The sequence below is a fragment of the Apteryx mantelli genome, chromosome 18, assembly GCF_036417845.1.
Source record: "Apteryx mantelli isolate bAptMan1 chromosome 18, bAptMan1.hap1, whole genome shotgun sequence".
In the NCBI taxonomy this organism is placed as follows: Eukaryota; Metazoa; Chordata; class Aves; order Apterygiformes; family Apterygidae; genus Apteryx; species Apteryx mantelli.
Window position 1 is genome coordinate 8,975,817 of NC_089995.1, and position 22,980 is coordinate 8,998,796.

Here is a 22,980-nt window from a genome sequence, read left to right on the forward strand (position 1 = left end):
CGAAATTTGAGGAAGGAATAGACTGGAAAAGACTGAACATCGCACACAACAATGGCCTGCAGATGGATTTTTCAAACGCTTGAGTGCTGCTTGGCGTGTCAGTATAATCTACCAAATCAGATTGAAAATTATGGGAGATGTGTGGTTAATCTCTAATTGTCTGTATCCCTCCATTCACCATCTGAGTGTAATTTATACCATCTCTTTCTTTCATAAATTCTGTCCAGCAGAGACGTCAGCAAATAGTTTGCAAAGCCCTTATGGGTATAAGATCCCAGTGAGGAGAGATGGCAGGCTCTAACTGACTGTACTATAGGATTGTTTTAGCATTTTTACAGAAAATAATAGCCAGAAGATTTAATTTTCCATAATGTCCACATAAACATCTCTGATACTGCATCCCAGGATTTCTGTATTTTTTTTCTTTTTGTGCCTTTGTTCTGGTTTTCGTTATTAGCGGCGGTTGATTTAGCATAAAAGGATGTTACAGAAGTCTTTAATTAGGAGACAATTTACTCTTGATGCTTATTCTTACGTGACCACATTGCCAATCAACCTTCTAATTGGTAATTCTAGTTCATATAAATAAAGCTACAATCAGTATCGTCAAAGGGATGGTTAAAACAGTAGTGAATGTATAGGCAACCAGTTGATATGAAAAGCTTCAGTTTAATTTCTTAAGAAATGAGCTACTTGAATAAAACTCCTTCACCTGACTGCTAATGATTATCTATTAAGTAGCCTGTGTAGAAGTATCAATTTTGAAACTCTCAATTTTGGATAGGACTATGGTGTGTGCTTACATGTGAATGTCTCATAAATATTTCCCAAGAGCAATTTATTTTTCTAATTAGCTTGAACAGCTTCTGCTTTACATAGTGCTTCAAGCAGTTTTTAGTAAATCAATTCAATCACACAGCTGTTGTTTGAAACTTTTCTTAAGTTACTGTAATGCTCTGTAGAGACCCAGAATCTCACTAATTAGTACACTTAATCATACCTTGTATAAAATGCATGATAATATGTATTAATCATTCCCAGAATTTCATAGAAGAACAGGGTAACAGAAACCTGAGAGTGTTTATAGCTTTGGAAGCAGTTTGCTCTTCTCGCACAGGAGGTTGTACGAAGCACCCCGCTGACGTAGCGGGGCTGCGCGCTTAGTTTTTACTTCCGGATCATAACCTCACAAAACATCTCATTTGGGGCTGCAGCTTTTTATATCTAGATTTAAAAGTGCCTGCCTGAAGTTTCTAAGAACAAACATCTCTAGTAGTTTTGATATTTCTCCAAAAGGAAGGAAAATATTCAAGTCTAGCTTTAAAATATATATCTTCAGCTCTTAGGTGAAGGAAAACTTGGCTTTCTGGTGGTGTTTGACTCAGGCTTGTGAAGTGTCAAGCCTGTAGCGGCGTTGAAAATCTGTGAATGGAGCTCCATCGGTGTCCCAGCTGACTTCCTCCTCTTGCTGTGTAGAAGATAGAGGGTAAAAGTAGAGCAAAAGCCCACTGAAACGCTGTTCACGTGCAGCCCAGCATCTGGAACCTTCCTGGTGTTTCACATTTACTACTTACTGTAAATGAGTTTTAAACTCACTTGACAGATTAAAATATCTGAATGTTGAGTGTTTTCTTTACTGGTTTGTAACATTATTATTATCAAGTAAAACCATGAAAAAGTAAGCACTGTTTTTTCCCCACATATACAGCCTTTTTTTTTTTTTCCCCCCCCTCCAGGATGTGACTTAAAATGACTTCTGATTCTGAGGGTCCTCTGAAAAATATGCTGTGCTTGAATGTTTGCTAAGGACAAGTGAGTAACTGGTTTCATTTTTAGACTATACGTACCTGAGCAGTTATTCCTGTATCATTTTTAAAGCTAGAAATTGTGTATGTAAATATAGAAGAAGCACGAAGTTCTTCAAACAAACAAATGAAAATACACTTCACTACTGCCAGAAAGTGAGTTTTCCGACTTTGTTTTCTTGTGGATTTCTGTCTAAATAAATGCGAATATCCGTTGTTTCTGCGGTCCCTCTTACAACAAAAGAAACTTTGCGTAGTTTGAATAATATTTTGAATCAGAAGTTTCACTAGAAAGTTATCATGCTGTTTATGTCTTTGAGGGAAATATAAATTAGAAATAGCACATTTTCACTGAGAATATGCAGTTGCTGAATCAAATGTCCTCTAGTTTTATTTACATCCGATTAAAGATTTGGGGCTTTTTTCTTTTCTTTAGCAGGAACCAGTTAGTTATTTCAATTTGCATCTTAACTATCTGAATTATGTCTTAATTTTTAGAAAGGAAGATTATATTTAATATTTTAATGTTGCGTAAATTTTAAAAAATTCCAAGACATCTTCACGATCCTTTGGAAAGGACTGGTTTGATTTAATTCTTCATAATTGACTTATTCAGGTGAATGCTAAGAGCCAATTTATGCTTTTTCCCTAGTGAAAATTTCAAACAAAAAATCAGCTCAGAAGAGCTTCCAACCATGGAGTATACCATACATACTTTTACTGTAATAAATATACCATGTATACTTATTGTAGTAAAAGCTGGTATATTCATGGGACTAAAGAAGTGATGAAAATGTTTATGCAAATAGTATGAATTTTAAAATAGTTGTGATATGAAGTTTTATAGTAATATTTTATGGTAGTGCTTTTTTTCTTTCTTTCTTTTTATATGGTCAACTATTTCAGCTAACCAAATACAAAAACTGAATCTTAAACATCTAATTTTCTATATTTTGGGGCCCCTGATAGGGCAAAGATTTCCCAGTTGCCATAAGCTTTTTGTTGAATAGATCTTTCATCTACAGCTAATGAGAACATGGGCACCAGGGAATACTGCTCAAGTTGGAGGGGAAAACCAGTGTACTCAAAGACAAAGTGGGACAAAACAATCTAATGCGTAAGAAAGGACTTCAGTCTCTTCACACCATATACTTAAAAATAAATGCTGTGGGTTAGCAGCATTCCAGTGTGTGGGTGGGTAAGAGATGGGTACGACCAGGGAAGAAACTATTGAATCAGGCTGAAAACTTTCTGCTTAGTGTGTTTAGTATTTCTTGATACCCTTTCCACTTGAATGCCCTTTAGTAAATGGCTTTAGGAAGCTGCCTGATTCGAAATACACTGTATTGCTAGCATGTGCTTCCTTTTCTTGGTGGTCTACGAAATGTATTTAGAAGAATTTTTTTTTAACCTTTCAAAATACTGAAACCCTGGCAGGTTGAAAAACACTGGTCTTTCAAATGCTGCTGTTTTGAACTCTGCACAAATATTGTCATAATAGATGGATTAATAATTATTAGAACTTGTTCTACCTGTCACACAGAAAAACCATTACCTTTTTAACAATCTATCTATAGTTTTTGCTGCGAGAAGAGTAGACATGTGAAAAGTATGTAGTACATTGCAAAGGGCATGGACATGTGCACCTTATTAATAGGGGTAGATTTTTTTTCTAACCCATTTACTGATGAGCAAAATGGTCTTTGCTATTTTTTGTTTCCTTTTTCCTCCTTTCTGGTGAGTGAGAGTCTCATGGGTCTTTTGGAAAATTTAAGATTATATCTGAAAAGATAGAATCCTTCTATCAAATTGTAATGCAAAAACATTCCTACTACTTAATATTTACAAATAATCATGAAACTTTGGAACTTTTTATCCAAACACTGCTGCCTTTGGTTCCACTCCACTGGTGGAGTTGGGAACATCAGCATATACCAAGAACTTAAGCGGTAGGTACCGCTGCCATTAGTGGAATTAAACAATGATAGCAATAATCATACTGTGTGAAGAAAAATGGTGTAGTAGATGTTAAATGTGAAGAGAGGAGCATAAATTGTTGTTTGTTGCTAAATTCACACCGTGTTTCAGACTGATTTTCTGATGTCTTTCAGTTTTTATTTTCTAATTTGCTGCAAGTATAAACCTTTGGAGGGCTCTGCTCATACTTCCTTCCACTGAATTGCACATCCTCTGTCTCTCTGAGATGCAAATGTATATCTTTCTAAATTATTTGGTGAGAGCTAGGGCTGTGTTTTTCTAAATATCTTTTCGTTCACCTCAGAATGGCTCAAAAATGCTAAATGTTTGAAAGTCACATTGGACAGAACAAAACAGTGGTTTATTCCCATCTGTTTTGAAAATAGAGTGTAGCATAAAATGTTTTTATTTTATAAATTGTTTGATGTAAATGACAGTGTATTCCAATACAACGTAGTAACATAGGCACTTAAATTTAGAACTTAATATTAGTTGCTTCCTCTATTGACGTCAGACTAGCAAACATTAGAATATTATTATATACCTAGGAATTATCTGTCATGAAGTACCTGATTTTAAAATTTGTCAATCCCTAGAAATTCCCTCCATAAATTCTGTAAACCAGGAACAGATAAATTTGAGAAAAATCTTGTTGTTTATTATTGGATAGAAGTTACATTCTGCATTCTCTTTCATCCTTACATCTAGTCAATTTGTTGTAGCTTCTTGCACTTTAAGCACCTATTTGCATACAAATTTCATTAAAAAGTACATAATAGTATGTATTGATAGCTCAAATTCGTAATTCAGAGACCTAATGTTAGTTATGCTTTTATGCACTAGCCTGGCTATCTGCTTTTTGAACTTTTACATGCAACTTTGAAGAAAACTAGCAGAACAACCAGACTTTGCATGAAAGTGGTTGCTGTCATATCTGTCAGTTCTTCTGAGTAAAAATAATAATGTATGTTGACAGATTAATTGTTCCTGTATTTTGGGTGTTTAGTACTGATCTAAAATGTAACATAATTTCTTATGCTTTGCTGGTTTTGTATTGTAACTGAGCTATGCATTGAGTCATAGAAGGCTAGCTTGTAAATTTATTTTCATTAAGCACATAATTAAAAGAATTTCACTGTATAATTTGTCCCTTTAAAAAGTGCTCTGCTTAGGTCAATAAGCTGTGCAATATAACAAATGGAGGAGTCTCTCTAACACCATCTTTCTAGCTACCTTTATTGGTGCATGAGCCAGAAATAATGCCATTGCCTGTTAACTCAGTCTACAAAGATGGCTGCGTTAAATTTTTTTCATTTTATTGGTTAAAAAAAAGCACCAAAGTTTTAACTTTTGAAAGCTGTGTTTCAGAATTGTCTTTTAAAATAAAGATTAACTTGAAAAACAAATAAATTTATTTTTGGAAAAATACTTAGCCTGTTAGAAATTACAGTTTCATGAACTGGTTGTTCTTTTCATTATTAACTCACTGAATAATGGCTTCTGTTGCTAATATTTCCTGTACCAGAAATATTAGTTTGTTAACAATTTGTACTATAAAGCCGTGCATATTGGAAAGCAACTTCTGTAATTTCCTTAGCTAAACAGTTAAGAGTTGTTCTAGGCTTTCCATGCTTTCTCAGCTTGTAATAATTTTCTTAGAGAAAGGAAAATACAAGTGCAGGGGACTCAGCAGCTCCAGGCCTGAAAAAACTACCAGAAATGACTCTGGTGTAATTGTAAGGAAACAGCCTACACAAATTACCTAATTTTCCTTCCTTCTCTAAGCTTCTATATTCAGGCACTAAAAGGTTTTCTTAAATAGAACTAGTGCTTTATTCTCGAATATGCATTATGTTTCTCAGAGAACATGTAATAATAATTTGGGTTTTCTACTTAATCATATTGTGAGTTATCTGTCAATACAGGTAAATGCTAAACCAGAAATGACATTTCCATTCTAAATAGTTTAATTCAGCCTTGTTACCTGCAAAATTACATTATGCTGAAATTTTGTATCCTAGCTGAAATGTTCAAGTATTTAATAAGGTTATATCTACTTGGAGATCTCCTCTTCAATAAAAGATTTTACTCTTGGCTTCTGACATTCTTGCTGTGCCCACACCCTTCCTGAGCTCTCCTCAAGTCTTACTGTATTTTAAGCTCTTCCTTTCTCTTTCCACAATAGCTCTAACACTGCAGCATTATAATGTGCCTGGGATTGCAGTTTCAGGGAAAAGCACCAGTCCTGGATTTTGCATGTGTCACCTACAGAATGACTCTTAGGATTCAGCCTTAGCTATGAAGGCTGCAGACATAAGACCTTGTGAGTCATATGTGCTGTTGAGTGTCAGCTTCAGATAATCAACTGCTTTTTGCATGATCGTAGTCTGTTTATATAATTTGTTTTTGAAACTGCCTATTTGTTCAGATGAGTAGTTTTTCTTTCCAGTGCTTAAGCGACAAACTATTATCCCCAGGATTTTTTGGTGATATACTGCCATCTAGTGGCTTTTATGCCCTTAACAATTTATTTTTCTTGAGCTCAAATAAGGCATGCTGTGACTTGAAATGTATTGTATTTGAGAGTTTTGCCCTGGAGGAATATCTGGCTGAATAAAAGTCTTCAGGCTTGCTGTTCTATTGCTTTATATATTGGGTTTTGTCTTACCCATACTGTTTTCATAGCAAATAGTTAGATATAATACCAACTTATTATCTGTGGAGTCCCTGACCATATTTGTGTAGTGAGGTATCTTTTGTAATTGTTTATTTCAAATCCAAGGTTATGTTTTACTGCTATTTTTAATTTTATTGTGATTTAAAAGGTTATCCTGTTCTTGTAATGCATATCATTGGGTCAAAGGTTGGTTATATATATAATTTTATGTTAAGCATTGTAACATTCATTTAGCTACAAAGAGAACCTGTGCTTTAAAGAAATGCCATTTTGCTTCTGAACTTTGCATACCTCCTAGAGTAACCCAGTGTTTGCTCCTCAGTGCAACCCAGCAGTTCTCTGTCCTGTCAAGCCTTTGAAGGTTTGTTCTGCTGCATGAAGATGTCCTTTTAAATTGTCCACCCATAGCTAACATCCTATGATAACAGTATCAGCTATTGCAAGCAGCCCCCACGCTAACATAACAAGTGCTGCTTCACACAAATATGTTCTTGTGTGTCTCTGCCCTTCGCCTCCATTGACTCAGCCTTGGAAAGAACTGAGCAGTATTACTTTTTGCTGCAAAAAGCAAGTAAGCAAAGAACCCCATCAATCAAGGTTAATACAGTAGAGGCAGTCCACACACTTCAGTCTTTTCTCTTTTGACATCTTGTCCTGGAAGCACTTGGTTGACTCAGGGTGCCTTTCTTAGGCTATACTCCATTTTTGTTTCTTCGTTGTCTTAAGTGCACAGAAGAAATCCAGCTGCACATCACTGAATCACAGAATAGTAGGTTGGTAGGGACCTCAGGAGGTCATCTAGTCTAACTCCCTGCTTAAAGCAAGTCTAATTAGACCAGGTTGCTCAGGACAGGTTCAGGCGAATCTTGATCTGTTTTTAGCCTGATCGTGATCTGTCTGTATAAATTTCCAAAGATGGAGATTCCACAACCTCTTTGGGTAACCTCTTCCAGGCTTTGACTGCTCTCATGGTTTAAAAAAAAAAAATAAAAGTTTTCCTTATATCTAATCAGAATTTTTATCCAAGATGATAGTGGGTGGCCTCGTGATGACGTCTAGACCTCCTTCAGCACCCTTGGATGTATCCCATCTGTCCCAAGGACTTGTGTATGTCTAATTGGCTTGCGTGATCCTTAACTCTGTCTTCCTCTAAATGAATGGGTGTGAATGATGCAGTAAATAGGGACGCGGGTGTAGTGTGGAAAGCAAGAAGAAAACACAATAGAAAATTCTACAGTTGCAGGGATTTTAAGTTTACATTTAATTTGGAAATTCTGTAAAAAGGATAGAATAGTGCTACACTCCTGACTGCACAGGTGTGCTGTATTGTTATTATAATACATAAAACCAAATCCAAACGATTAGATCATTTTACAGTTCTGATTATGTTCTGAAATGTCTTGTTTGGGTAGGTGAGTAGCACAGATTCATTAAAAAGGTTTTTCTCCCTCAGCATGTCGTTGATTGTAACATGGCCGGATAGGGCATAGTTGTCCTCTCTCCTTTTTGTGTTCCTTTTTCCTCGTGGGAGTAAGGGGAGACGAGAGTCACAAGATGCATAATATGCCAGGTTAGCTAACTGTATCTAGAGTTTAACAAAAGCAACCTATTACTTTACTGGTTTGTGTCCTGGTTGTTGCCGCAGAAGCAATGGAGTTGAAAGAGTGCTGAAATCTTCGCTTGCCTCGTCCCTGCAGTCCTTAGAAAACTGTGTGCATGTGGAAGGTTGTAGCAAGGCGTATGAAGTTAAGGCAATAGTAACATGTTGAGTTAGAAATAGGAATAATAATCTGTTGGTTATATACTAAGCTAAGTAAAAAAGCCCGATGTAAGCCCACTGATCTAAGAATGGCAGTTATTTGTGGCTGCAGTCCTTAGGTTACATGAAGAGAAGAAAGGAACATACAAAAAAGGAAACTTTATTCCACGCTTCTGTATTTTCAGTGCTCTGATCACCCATCCCGCATTGCGTTAGCTTATCACTTGCCTTTTCATTAACGGTATCTAACTTTATTAATTGTATTTAACTATATTTTTGCATAATATGTTACTTTATTTTGAAGTTATCTAAACATGCATTAAAACACTCAGAAATTTCATTTATTTTCAGACAAACTGGAGCTATAGGTAGATCCCAGTGTTATGGTATAAAACTTAAAGGTATATGTATTTCCAGTAAAAATATCAACTTGTAAGTCTGATTAAAAAATGACTTAACTGGATAGTCTCACTTTTAAATTAGATAAAGAACACTAGAAAGGAAATAGTGGGGTTTTTACATTTTGAATTATTGTTTTGAGGGGTTAGTTCATAATTCTTATTTTATTGCCTTTAGTTGCTGATGTGTGATCAAGATGAGTGGATTGGGAGAAAACTCCTTGGACAGCTTGACCAATGAGTCAAGGAAGCGCAAGCCATTGCCCTGTGATACTCCAGGTGCAAGGTAAGTTTATACAGACTTTCCAGATTTTACATTATGTAATTTTTTTAATGTTTCAAGTTTTAATTGGAATTTAGAGTAAGTTCTAGCTAATCATTATGTTAATTTGAAAAATTCTTTAGGCTAGCTTTTGTTGTTGTGAAGATACAACTTTACTATTATGCATAGAGCTGCCAAAACGCATGAACCACGCTGGGTAATTAGACTCTTGCATAAATCTTAATGGATTGAACAAGTAAGGAATCACAGTTTGAAACTGTGATTGCAAGACAAAAGAAATAATGCTTTTGCTTCCCCAAAATTATAAAGGCAGCATCTTATGTCAGGTAATTCATTTGGCAGGCCTTATACTAGGCAGTGAGGGTCAAGTGCAGAATGCTGCAATAGGTTGAGCTCTTTTTTGATTTGGTTTCTCCAGACTAGTTCTCTGCTTGCAAATCTCAAATCCCGGTGTTCCATGCTGTCCTCCTGCCCTTCACCCCACCCTGTTAGAGTTTCTGTTATCCAGGGGACTCTGTTTTCTACCCCCCTCCTACCTCCTTGTCTTCTGCTGTGTGTTAAGGGTTCTGTACTAGCTTTTCACGTTCTTGTTCCCACACAGTATTATCCTCTTTCTCCAGTTTTACCAAAACACCAGATGTTACAAGTGTACTCATATTTCTCCCTTTTATATGCTTCCGCACCATCCCGTGCTAATTTCCCCGTAGCATAAGAGACTGCATATGAGATCCTCACATTCTTCTACCATATTCCAGTGTCTGTCTGTGTCCCTCATTCCATTTTCTCTTTCCCTTTCTCTGATGTCTGTCTATCTGTTCAGGAATTCTGTTTTTCTCTTCATCACCACTCATTAGCTGTCTTTACCTTATAGGTCCCTGCTCTGTCATATATTTGCTTTCTCCTTCTTCCACTACTGGCCCATGCTTTCTTTCCTTACTCTTTCACTTGAGGTCTTCTCAAAGAATATTTATTCTTTTTTGATTTCCTTTGTATGTCCATTCTTCCCTTTCTTCTGAGTCTCTCTCTTCCTCATCTTGGCATTCTCTGTATATGACACTATTCTTTCTGTTGATTTTAGGCTATGGAGAGTGTATTTACTCAGCACATTAATCTATGTAGGAAGAGGAATTTCTGGGGGATACGTTATCCTGCAACATTAGGTTGCTTGGGATTCTGATTTTCTTGAATGTTGAGATGGTATTTTCGTCCTGACATCTAGAAATGTCTCTGAGGTATTACCTTCCATGCACATCTTGTTACAAGCAAACCAAAGAGATCTTATGGAGTGTTAAAATTCCATTTTATTTCTCTAATAAATTTATAAACAAATCTAAAGAAACTTTTAAGGTTAAAATATACTTTCTGTATGAGTGTTACAGTTTTATAACAGACAATTGCAATTTTCATTGAATTTGACAACAGAGAAATCACTGGAGGATTTTTTTGGATTAATAACCATTTCATATCCTCTTAAGATTCTTTAAAAAAACAAGCAAACAAACCCAACACACAAAGGTGCACGCACACACACACACACACACGCACAACCCCTTTTGGTTTATGTTTACTAGGCGAGTGTCTGCTATCTAGACTTTATAGCCTAGAGAGTGTTCAGTGTTAGCTGAAGTGCATTAAAGCTCAGAGTGTGAGTGCGGCTTTGGTTTATGCTGGAGTATTTGTACCTGAAATGCTGTTTGTGGTTCCCAGTCTGACCTGCAGTGGTGAGAAGCGTCGGCGCGAGCAGGAAAGCAAATACATTGAAGAACTGGCTGAACTGATATCTGCTAATCTGAGTGACATTGACAATTTCAACGTCAAACCAGACAAATGTGCTATTTTAAAAGAAACCGTGAGACAGATCCGGCAGATAAAAGAACAAGGTACAGGTTTCCCTCTTAAGACAAAAGAAATAATTTCATTTTCTTGTAGTGTCTTTCCAAAGCAGTAGTTACTTGGACAATTCAGTTGTGCTTTTTCACAATAGCAAAGACTTCAGACTTTGAGTTGAATCAAATCTCTGATGTGGCTTAAATGATTTTATGTTAAAAATTGAACAAATACTTAAACTGAGAATTGGGACTTTAAAATACTGTATGGCCTTTCTTACTTATTTCCTGAAAATACTAGGAGAGCTTGAGGTAGTCCACAGAGAAACTGTTTTTTGGAAATACAGATGGACCAACTATCCATTGGCATGAAGAATGCAGACGACTGCCTTTCACTTTAAGGGGCTTCATGCTTAAAGGGACTTTAATGCTTTGAAATAAATTTCTTAAAAATATCTAGTTTCTTATAGGATACACTTCCAATCAGATGTTTTGATTTTATTACTATTTTTTCCTAGTATGTTTTATGGACTTTTCTTTCTTTTCTTGTGCTGTTTAACACATGCTTCATAAATGGTTAAGTATTGGATTCCAGTATAGTTAAAATGCGATTAGTTGTGAAGTTAAGTAATTAAATAGTGTAATTGGCAAGACACAGAATATAGTTAAGTCAACAGAGGAGAAGATGGAGCAACAACAAATCTTGATAGTTTCCTGGAGCTAGGGTAAGCCAAAATGGTACAGTAACATACTTTTTTAAATGAATAGGTACCTGCAAAACTTATTTTTTGAAATATATGGTGAGGGGAATATTTTTTAAGTGACTATAACCTGCCAAATTTATGTATTTCCTTTGGGCAGTAAATTATCTCTGGAAATAAAGTGAGCTATGAAATAAAGTGAGTGTATTTTACATATCTTGATAAATTTCCACATTTTTTTAAAGGCATGTTAAAACAGTTCTAAAAAATCATCTTAACTGGTGTTTTAAAAGTATTTCTAATTTAATCTAGTGCATTCTATTGTAATAATTCTGTTCCATTATAGACTTTAGTATATGATAATCTTTTCTTAGGATGTTGTACTCCCCTTGTGGTCTGCTTAGCCAGCCAACAGGTACCACAGAACAAAATTTATTATTTGTTTTCTGTAATTCTGCTGCCTGATGTGGGTGCCCATCCCCCTGCCCCCTGCAATCCGATATATTTATTTAGGATATTTTGTTTCTTAAAAGCTGAAAAAAGTGAGAAAAGGCTTTTCATTCTTGGCATAAGAAATGTTTAAATACTAATGCTCAGAATGTAAAATGAGATTTTTTTTTTTTAATTTTTATTTCATATAATCATTAAGATCCAAGAGAACAGGTTCAGGAGCAAGTCCACTGTCTGTGATGTTGATAGGTTTGAGGGTCACAGATTAAGCTAGGATTCTGCAAGTCCCTGGCTGTCCACAGCACTTTCTCTTTGGAGTTTTCACCTTCATAGCAGGTATGACTGGATAGGAATCTGCATATACTCCTGATTCACCACAGATTACAGCCCAAAATGTTAATATAAGTTGCTTACCCCTGCAAGACTGCAAAATACACGCATACCCTATGTCATGCACCCTGCTGTGAAGGTAGCAAGGGCTCCTGTAGACAGAAGGGCAACAGGGTAGAAGGTGCTGATGACATCTGAAGACTGACCAATGGGCATGAGATAATCAAAATAAAAACAGAAAGAAGAGATGTGCTTAAGGAATGTGTGTAATGGCTATTGAAAGATTCATCAGGGATTCATCAGACAGATGCTCCCAAAGGCAGTAGAAGAAATGTTGTTCACAAAACAGAGTGGGTGGTAACTTTGATCCTACTTTAATTGTCAAGTCAATTTATGTGAGCAAAAGGTTTGACATTATGTAACCATGACATGTTTTTCTGGTCATAAGCAACCAACAGTATATGAGACTCCTGTCTCATCAGTGGTGGGGTTTTTTCGTTTTTTGGGGGGTTTTTTTGCCTTTATCCCCAGGCTTCCCAGAATCTGGCTTGTAATATTAAATGCAGTTGTCTTATGAAATTTTGCTTTTTTGAAATGTATCTTTTGCATTTCAGGAAAAGCAGTTTCTAATGATGATGATGTTCAGAAAGCTGATGTATCTTCTACGGGTCAAGGAGTTATTGATAAGGATTCTTTGGGACCCCTTTTATTACAGGCAAGTACAAATTATGTCCTAGTAAATCCCCATTGAAACAAATACTTAGGTCAGGTGAAACTACTACAATAAAGCCACCAATCTTGTAGTAATGAATAGTATGTGAGGACTATACAGAACAATGTTTTAAAGAGTCAGAAATCAGTCACATTTTCTTAATTTCACTTAAATAGTCTTTAGAAGGAAAGAAAAGAGTAGCATCTGGATTTTTCTGATAATGTGCTTTACTTTCTTTTCCTCCAGCAGTCATTACTAATGCGGTGCTTGGCAATTCAAGGAATAGTTTTCCTTTGCTTTAGAGGGTAACCATTACAATAAATGGATGAAGTTTTATTAAGACTAGAGGTCTTAGAAGTATGGTGGGGTTTGTGTTTCTAAAATGCGGAGCATTTTAAACAAATGTTGCCTTCAAGAAAAATAATATAACTGTAAAAAGAGGTGTATAACAGATACTTCTTCCTTATGCCTAGAAAACCAATCCCATGCAAGCTTATTAAAGCAATTTTAAAACTTGCTTGTTTTAAGAATATACTGAAATGTTCTTTCAGTTAAGAAAATACAGTATTTAAAGAAGTAGATAGCTGTTCTCTTTTTATTTTGTCACTTGCTGTTGGAAATGTCTTCATGTTCCAGTCTTACTACTTGTTTCCAATGAATTTTTTCTTATTGTAATTTGCCAGATTTTGAAATAATGTTACAAATTCATTAGCTCATGCTCAAATAAAACAAGAATAAAAACAAGAAGGCTGGTTATCACTATGAAATAGCTAAGTTGTAACACGAATGAATAGATTGATTTTTGATATTGAAATCATTCCTTAATAGAAGCAGTTTTCCTCACAGAAAAATTTAAAACTTCAGCTTTTCCTTGACAGGAAATGCGACTGTTGTAATTTGACATTTATCACTCACTTGGTTTTTAAACCAAATTACATTCAGAATTATGTCTTATGTGATATGTTGTCATGTTAATATTTAGGCATTGGACGGTTTCCTGTTTGTTGTAAATCGAGATGGGAACATAGTATTTGTTTCAGAAAATGTCACACAGTATCTGCAGTATAAACAAGAAGACTTAGTTAATACAAGTGTCTATGGTATATTGCATGAAGAGGACCGGAAGGACTTCCTTAAAAATTTACCTAAATCTTCAGGTAATAAAGTTTGACTTACTGCACTGTTACTAGGCTATTTAAAATCAAGCAGAGAGGAAAAGCTCAACTTGTAATGGATAACCTTACAAAAAAATTAGTTTTACAAAGAAAACTTGACTTCAAAAGTAAGTTAATCTTGAAAAATCTTAGTATGTTCTTTTGAAAACGTACCATTATAAACCAATGTACTGTAAATTCACACTCTGTTTTCATTTTGCAGTTTGTTTGCCTGTAACTTACTATATACTAATACTAAAGGAACAGGGTTCCTAAAGCTTCTAGGGTAGCTGAGGTGATTTCCTGCTTTTTAGATATGGGAGTGACTTTTCAGCTGCCCTTCCAGTAGGGTTGAAAGTATCATGGAAGGGATAATGTTCTTTTACTTGGTTCTCAGTACGACTATTCACAGGGTATAGAAATGATGGTATATTGCAAAATGTTCTTTAATCTCTCTAATCAAGTAACAGGGTATCTAATTTAAGAAAAATTGCTTATGAACTGATTTTTATCTGAAAATATTTATAAATTTTTACTATGTTAAGTTAATGGAGTTGCTTGGACCAATGAAACGCCAAGACAGAAGAGTCATACGTTTAATTGCCGGATGATGGTGAAAACCTCTCATGATCTTTTGGAAGATGTAGGCAGCCACCAGGATGTGCGTCAGAGATATGAAACAATGCAGTGCTTTGCTTTATCTCAGCCAAGAGCTATGATGGAAGAGGGGGAAGGTAGGAAATCCTGTGCAATTCCTGTGCAGAAAAGAAATCTCTAAATAAAACTTTTTATTATGTGGTATGTATTATGAAATCTGTAGTTTCTGGATGGAAACTGAATGAAAACTCCGTTTTTTGAATGGAGTAGGAACAAAATGCAAAAACTTCAAATCCTTTATACTTATGTCTTAACATTGCAAGACGCTTGAGCTATTTTATTTAAATGCTTTTATAGTATAAAATAGGAGAGAAATGAAAGCGAAACCATTCTTTTTTAAATACAGATTTGCAGTCCTGTATGATTTGTGTGGCACGTCGTATCACAACTGTAGAAAGAGTATTTCCAACAAATCCAGAGAGCTTTATTACGAGACATGACCTTTCAGGTGAGAAATGTACCCAAGATTAAGGTTTCCAATCTCTTTTGTCCTCATGCTCTTGTCCGGTGTAAATGAAGTACTCTAAATAAATTGTGTATCTGTAGTGACTGGCGGAACTGATATCAAGAATTCCCAACTGTTTTTTTGCAGCGTACCATTGTCAGCAGTGGGGTATAACAACAAGCGTGGGACATGCGTTCTGACTGTATGCTAGCAGAATTACACAAGCCGTTCTTTGGAAACATGGCACAAAGTATTACTTATGTTGTAATGTGGCAGCTTTCACTTTGCTTTACACATGAGAGAGAGTTTAAATCATAATTTAAGCTAATGAAAGTTCTTTAGAATGTTTGTGGTCTTCTACAGTATGTGAGGAAAAGCTTAGAGTGTTTTATGCTGTTTAAATAGAAATATTATATACACAATATCTATATGGGGCTTTTTCAGATGCCAGTTAATGTTTATGATATTCATCCGTAGATGTAGTTGCTCAGTATTTTTGAAAACTTTACTGTGTATATGTCCTTTGGGTGCCTCTAACCCATGATAGTCAAAGTTGCTATATGTTTTCTAAAACTCGGGCATTTACCTGTGAATGTTTCAGTTTCCTCTTACTCTGTAATCTGAATCTACTTGAGTATTGCTCTTTTATCAAGCAGCTTCATATTCTTCATATTCAGTAGCAGATTATTCATAAATGTCACTTTTGTATACTGTATACTTAAAGTTTGGCATTAGGGTGATGGATGATTAAAATGGTGATATTAGAGTCTTCTGAAGTGTTGCACCGTATTCATATATTGTATAGAATTATTGGGGTAGTCATAAAGAGTTTATTGTGAGTATTTTATTTCCCTTAACAGGCAAACTTGTCAACATCGATACAAACTCATTACGGTCTTCCATGAGACCTGGCTTTGAAGATACAATTCGTCGGTGCATTCAGAGGTTCTTATGCCATAATGATGGACAGTCATGGTCAAACAAACGCCACTACCATGAAGGTAAAAATCTGTTTGCAGCATTTGGTCATGCTGCTTCTCTCAGTGGCTGTGTTTTTTTTCTGAATAACAAAAATACTAAACTCTACCCGTGTTCATTCTTTTTCATGTTTTTAGTTGGGGCTAATGCTGTGATTCATATTTACAAGCTGAAGAGATATGACCTCTTGAGGAACAGTAATTCTGATACAGAAGTTATTTTGTTTCTGTAGTATGTCTGTTTTGATAATTTTTGTGGAAAATACCAGATACATGATCTAGGAGTCTGAAGAAATTTATTTTTCCACACATGGATATAGCAATGACAGTGACAAATTCAGCTGTATTTCTGTAATGACCTCTTACCCTTGTTCAACACCAGCTTGAATTTATTTTAATTTATTTTAATAAAAGAAAGGATAACTCATTTGTTAACTAGTCTGAAGAGTAGTAACCACTGGTTAATACCTTTTTTCATGTTATTCAAGATACAAGGCTTCAAAATATTTTCAGTATTCTAATGCTACGTATTTTTAAAGCTAATTTGATGACCCTGATAGATAAAACAAAGTACAGCCAAGTCTCCATTAAGAAAGCTGTAATTTTCTATATGTGTTAACTTTAGCCTTTTTGAAGGGTTCACAAAGTAATTCAAAGTATTAAATAAAGAAAAACTAGTACTGACAGAAAATGGAATTTCCATTCCATTGGACTTAACTGATTAAGTTTAATCCTAAACGTACAAGAAATTTGGAGCTCAGAAATTTTTTTACGAGATAAAACATTTCAAAACCATTTGGTATTGACTTTGAGACACTTCAATGAAACTTAAATGCTGACTTAAAAATGAACATTTCTTCCATATTGAAATGATTTATGTGAATTAGTTTGCACTGAAATTTTTGACTAAAAGCAATGGTTTCCACAATTTTCTTGATAAAAATACCTTTTTTAAAAATTAAAAGTACTCCATTTGAAGGCTTCCTAATTTCATTTCTATTCCATATTAATTACCTGTATATTTTAGTGCAGTTGAGATTGAAGTATTGATTAATCCTTCTCCCCAAGGAGAAGACATGGAAACCTCCTTACCTAGCCAGGCAAGTCTATTAACAAATTTAGAGTTTTGCCAGATGTGCATGGTTAGCACAAAGTACTGCAGTGTCAAATTAATCTTGCTTGCTTTTTTTCCTCTCCCTACTATTTTAGGGAGAATATATGGGATACTTCCTTTTTCAGAATATCTATCTTGGGTGTGTCTTTCATTTTTCATCTTGAGCAAATGAGTATTTTGTAAAAATCTATACAGTGCTTATTAACATTTCTTGGACTTTCAAATATGCAAAATATTTTGTATTTCTTTTACAGCTTATACACAAGGTCATGCTGAAACACCGTTGTATCGGTTTTCCTTAGCGGATGGTACTATAGTGACAGCACAAACAAAGAGTAAACTATTCCGAAATCCTGTAACTAATGACCGCCATGGATTTGTCTCTACCCACTTTCTTCAAAGGTGAAATCAGCAGCATCTGTTTGTCATTTAAGTATCATAGCTTTTAAAAATAGATCTGATTTTGGCGATACCTGAAGAAACAGTATACCAGAATATTTTATCTGGTTAAAACTAGAACATTTTTCTTTGGGATTAAGATTTATAAAGACAAAACACTGGAAATAAAAGCATGTAACTCAGCATTTCTATCTTGTGCTTTTTAATTACAGACCAGTAAAAAAAGACAACAAAACCCCTTAAAACGCATCATGGATGATTCAAAGTTAAATGTACTGTAAATAGCTGTACTGTAAATGTGACCTGTTCTTGTTGATTACAAGAAGAGTTGCAATGCCACTCTGGAGGGAATCTGCCTGCTTCTGGCGTTAAAGTGCCTCCAGATGCTGATCAGTGGGTAGCTGAGATTGTTCAGGGCATCATTAATGTGCACAGCAGAATGGTGTCGCGCATTGGCTCGGGAAGGGAGTATAAGAAGGAAGACATTTAAACTGATAAATCTAAATAATGGCTGGTGATAAAAGCATTTTAAAGGGGTGATCCTGTATGCGCTTATAGCTCAAATGACCTAAAGGACTAAACACTTCTATAATGAATGAATGAGTGGCATGGTTTAGTTTTGCTTTTGTGGAGATACTCGAATTCTCACTGCTCTTTTTGAAAAATCATTTAATAATGCTATTCTCTTTGTAGCACTTGATTCTGAAAAAGATTTTAATTTATTTTCTTGGGGTGTCTGGGGATGCTATTGAATTTACAGAGAACAAAATGGATATCGACCGAATCCTAATTCCGTTGGGCAGAACATCAGAGCACCTGTGGCTGGAAGCACAAATTCTGTTGGAGGTATTATGAACATGTCACCCGGTCAAGGCATGCCGATGCAGAACAGGAACTATGGCATGGGAGATCCCAGTGCAGTGGGTCAGCTGAGCAGCACGAGATATGGAGGCCCTGGTAATATGGGGCCAATGAACTCTGGACCAGGAATGCAGTCCTCCACTTATCAAAATAACAATTATGGTTTAAATATAAGTAGCCCACCACATGGTAGTCCTGGCTTAACTTCCAACCAACAGAACCTAATGATATCTCCTAGGAATCGAGGGAGTCCAAAAATGAGTTCACACCAGTTTTCTCCAGTTACAGGTACTTTATTTTTTGCTGTGCGCTTTTTTAAGAAGTTCTCTTTTCTCACTTTTATCTGAATTCTATCTTTCATCCTTTTTATCTATGACCTTGCGTGTGTTACTTAAATATAGCATACGTAGTTTCATTGTAAAAATTTATTTTAAAGTAATTAGCTCAGTGCAGCAGTCATATGTAATCCAGAAGGAAAAGCAGATGCCGACAGCAATCTAATTAAAGTTTGATCTCTGTCGTGTAATACAGGTATGCACTCTCCAATGGGATCTGCCAGCAACACCGGCAACAGCACTTTCTCTAGCAGTTCTCTTAGTGCTCTTCAAGCCATTAGTGAGGGGGTTGGAACTTCCCTTCTATCTACACTTTCTTCGCCAGGTCCAAAATTGGATAATTCCCCAAACATGAGCATAGCTCAGCAAAGTAAAACGAGCACCCAGGACTCGAAAAGCCCGCCTGGTTTGTATTGTGAACAAAACCAAGTGGAAAGTTCCGTGTGCCAGTCAAACAGCAGGGAGCTCCTTAGTGAAAAGGATAGTAAAGAGGGAAATCTAGAGGCATCTGAAAGTCAGAGAGGACCATCTGAAAGCAAAGGGCATAAAAAGCTGCTTCAGCTACTCACGTGCTCCTCGGATGAAAGAGGACATTCCACAGCATCAAACTCACCTTTAGACTCTAATTGTAAAGAATCTTCTGCCAATGTTACCAGTCCTTCAGGAGTTTCCTCATCAACATCTGGAGGGGTATCTTCCTCCTCAAACATGCATGGGTCGCTCCTGCAAGAGAAGCACAGGATTTTACATAAATTGTTACAAAATGGTAATTCTCCTGCAGAGGTAGCCAAGATCACAGCTGAAGCTACTGGCAAAGACACATATCATGATGCTAGTAATACAGCGCCCTGTGGAGAAGGCACTGTCAAACAGGAGCAACTGAGCCCAAAGAAGAAGGAAAACAATGCTTTACTGAGATACCTACTAGATAAAGATGATGTTAAGGACCCGCTTTCCAAAGAGTTAAAGCCTAAAGTAGAAGGCGTGGATAATAAAATGGGACAATGCAGTAGTTCTACTCTTCCTACTTCTAGTCAAGAAAAGGAGATTAAAATAAAAGCGGAACCAACAGAGGAGGTAGAGTATAATGTAAAACGATGGTAATGAACAAGCCAATATTTTCTTTTTAGAGTGAATGGCTAAAAGAAGAGTACTTTATTTTTTTTTTAATGTGTGTGTAAACATTTCCATGAAAGTTCTGTGCAAATGGTGTGAAACCATGTGCTCAGGTTTTACTGTAAATGACAAAACACAAACAAATAGAACTACAGGATATATATAACCAAATGTGCTGTACTGAAATCCCAGAGTAATGTATATTTACAGATTATTATTTAAAATCAGATCTTTTAACATCTGCAATTTCACATAGCACATGTTTATTTTTATGGCTCATTAGGAAATGGAGCTGTTAGCTGCCTCTGTAATTAGTTGGTAATGCAATAGCAAAAAGTAAAACTAGCAGAGATTACATAACTTCATTTTTAAAACATAAACACAGCATATGTAATATTTAAAATAGCTATAAATTCATTTGTGTTAGTACTCTTTAATTATTAATTTTATATATATACACAAACATATACACACACACATATATACACACACACATATACATACGTACATAAACATACGTGTGTGTGTATATATATATATTGTATTTTTCTGTATTCTTTTGTCTGTAACAAAATACATTCTCAAAACTGGAAAGATGCCTTAAAGCAAAATTAACCATTATTTATGCAATTAACTCTGAAGAAAATTTTCAATTTGATTAAAAAAAAAAGCCTTTGTGATTTGAAAAAAAAAACATATTATTCAACCATTAATGAGTTGGGATGATAAGAAAAATTTGAAGAATGTTTGAATATGTTTCTAGAGTTGAAATGCCAACAAATGTCACAATATTACAAACTACATGACCATGGAAATGGAACCCTACTGAAATCAGTGGTGCACTTGTTGGGAACAGCTGTTCTTAAAATTGTTACTCTTAGATAATATTTCTTTTCTATTTGGCACCTAGGGCACATTTGGAACTGCTTCGACATAAATAATGCTGGTCAGTAGGGCAGAGTTTACTGAAAACACGTTGATAGCTTAGAACTTGGATTTCCCAAATCACTAATAGTTATGCAAACATGAATTTACTGTACAACTTTTTATATTAGCTAACAGCTGACTATATATTAAACACTTCATAACATTTTTTGAATACCATTGAGGAAATAAGTTGTTAACAACTGTGCAGTAGTACAGGTGTGTAGTTCCACTACTTGTTGCTGAGAACTGTGACCCATATTCAGAGAAGCTTACTGTGCAAAGATATTAATCCATTATTTATGCAATTTTTATTCTGTTAAAACTGCATCTGATTTAAAGACAAATTTTAAAAGAAAATTAGGGATCATATTGGCCAGAAAGGTCTGTGAGTATTTTTCATATGTTGTTGTGTTTTGCAATGATCAATTTAAGATATTTATAAATGCCCGATACATTATTTATTACCAAACAGTACACATTCGTGATGTTGCTTGCTGTCATTAGTGGTTTTATCTTTGTAATTTGTGATGCCTGAAATGTTTATATTCAAAGGTGATTTTCTTTCTATTTATGTATAGTACCTCCAATTTCTCCTTAAATTCTTCTTTCTCAAAATTAGCCAGGCAGAATACCTATTAAAAAGTAGCTAAATGATATCCGAAATTCTTTGGAAATTAGGAGAAAGCCTCAGATATTATCGGTGAACTAAACTATTTATCTCTTGGTTATATCCTTTAAGATTAGTAAGGAGCTAAATGAAAGCTGACAGATGGCAATATGATAGTAAATAACCTTGGTATTTTATTGTTTCTTTTTCAGATGAGTGGAGACTTGGATAATTTGGATGCAATTCTAGGTGATTTGACTAGTTCAGATTTTTACAATAATGCTATGTCTGCAAATGGGAATAGCCTTGGAACAAAACAAGCATTATTTCAAGGAACTGCCGCACTGAGTAAGGAGTTTAATTTAATATCACTTTGGTTTTAAAATTAGTGTTTTTTTCTTACCTGATGTAAACATAATGCATGCTCAAATTCTTAGAGAATACTTTTTTGATTTCATATATCTTCAAGGGCAAATATAATGTAAAAGGCTAATCATGCTTCCGTAGGCTATTGTATTATTAGTTTGAAGGGCAATGTTGGCAGCATTTATCTACTATACACACCCTAAATAAAGTTAACTCCCTCATTTTATGGTTTCTTCTGGGTTTGTCCAACATGGATTTTCTACAGTGTCACCAAAGGCATCAGGAAAAACATTTTGGCAGTTGTAAATTGAAATAGAGAATTTTATTCCTTGCAGATGACTAGGGAAAGAACATGGGATTAGTGGCAAGCTTTTGATTTCCTGCTTATTCTACATGAAAGCATCTTGTGGCTTGTAAAATCTAATCAATAATCCTCCTCTACATTGAAAGGAATGACCTTCCTTAGTAGGAAGCTGAGCAGGAGAGAAAGATAGACTCACTAATGGACCAGCATGATTACAGTAGTCACTGACTTTTATAATAGTGGTCCTCTCTTGGTTATATGTGGCAATAGGTTGCTGAGTTAACCTTAGGAAGGTGAAACATGGATAATGCAAAATGTTAATTCAGCTACAAGAACATATAAGACCAGTGACGCTGTTGGCTCTGGAGCCCAGTGATCTCTAAGATAATTAGTTCACGTGGTACAAAGTGTTCAGGAACATATTGCTTCTGGATCCAACCTGGTTCAAGCCGAGCACCATTTGACTTGTCTCTGCCTCCATGTCAGAGATATCCAAATGCTGGGCAGTCCACTCATGTGTATTAATAAGATTGTAATACTAGGGTATTTCAAAATGTTAAACATGGATCATTATCAAACTTAACTTAAAATGAGCCTTTCTATGTGTAGGGCCAAAGGAATTGCATTTGGCTTTGCCAGTGAAAAGTGTTAAGTATGTACTCAAAATGCCACTGAAGTAGTGAGAACATAAACAGAATAACTGTTCCTGGCCTGTTAAAGGTGAAATATGTGTGCTTCTAAATAGATCAAATTTATGTAAACCATGAATAGTACTTTCTGTTTTTACGTTTAAAATGTGC

At 35.4% G+C, this 22,980-nt stretch overlaps 1 protein-coding gene across 11 annotated transcripts in view; it reads left to right on the forward strand.

The window, feature by feature from the left end:
• The window catches only part of NCOA3 (nuclear receptor coactivator 3), a 100,099-nt gene that overhangs the window by 65,155 nt on the left and 11,964 nt on the right, over positions 1-22,980 (forward strand). For 6 of the 11 annotated variants that reach the window (XM_067307526.1, XM_067307525.1, XM_067307532.1 and 3 more), the window contains 12 exons: positions 1,737-1,812; positions 8,795-8,902; positions 10,607-10,779; positions 12,821-12,921; positions 13,901-14,075; positions 14,618-14,806; positions 15,076-15,177; positions 16,035-16,175; positions 17,520-17,667; positions 18,425-18,813; positions 19,057-19,937; positions 21,723-21,858. In XM_067307526.1, the coding sequence (XP_067163627.1) occupies positions 8,814-8,902; positions 10,607-10,779; positions 12,821-12,921; positions 13,901-14,075; positions 14,618-14,806; positions 15,076-15,177; positions 16,035-16,175; positions 17,520-17,667; positions 18,425-18,813; positions 19,057-19,937; positions 21,723-21,858 (2,524 nt within the window). In that variant the 5' untranslated portion in view covers positions 1,737-1,812; positions 8,795-8,813. Of the gene's footprint in view, positions 1-1,736; positions 1,813-7,529; positions 7,567-8,794; positions 8,903-10,606; positions 10,780-12,820; positions 12,922-13,900; positions 14,076-14,617; positions 14,807-15,075; positions 15,178-16,034; positions 16,176-17,519; positions 17,668-18,424; positions 18,814-19,056; positions 19,938-21,722; positions 21,859-22,980 lie in introns of those variants that run through there. The other 5 variants (XM_067307529.1, XM_067307528.1, XM_067307531.1 and 2 more) reach the window with 3 other exon arrangements.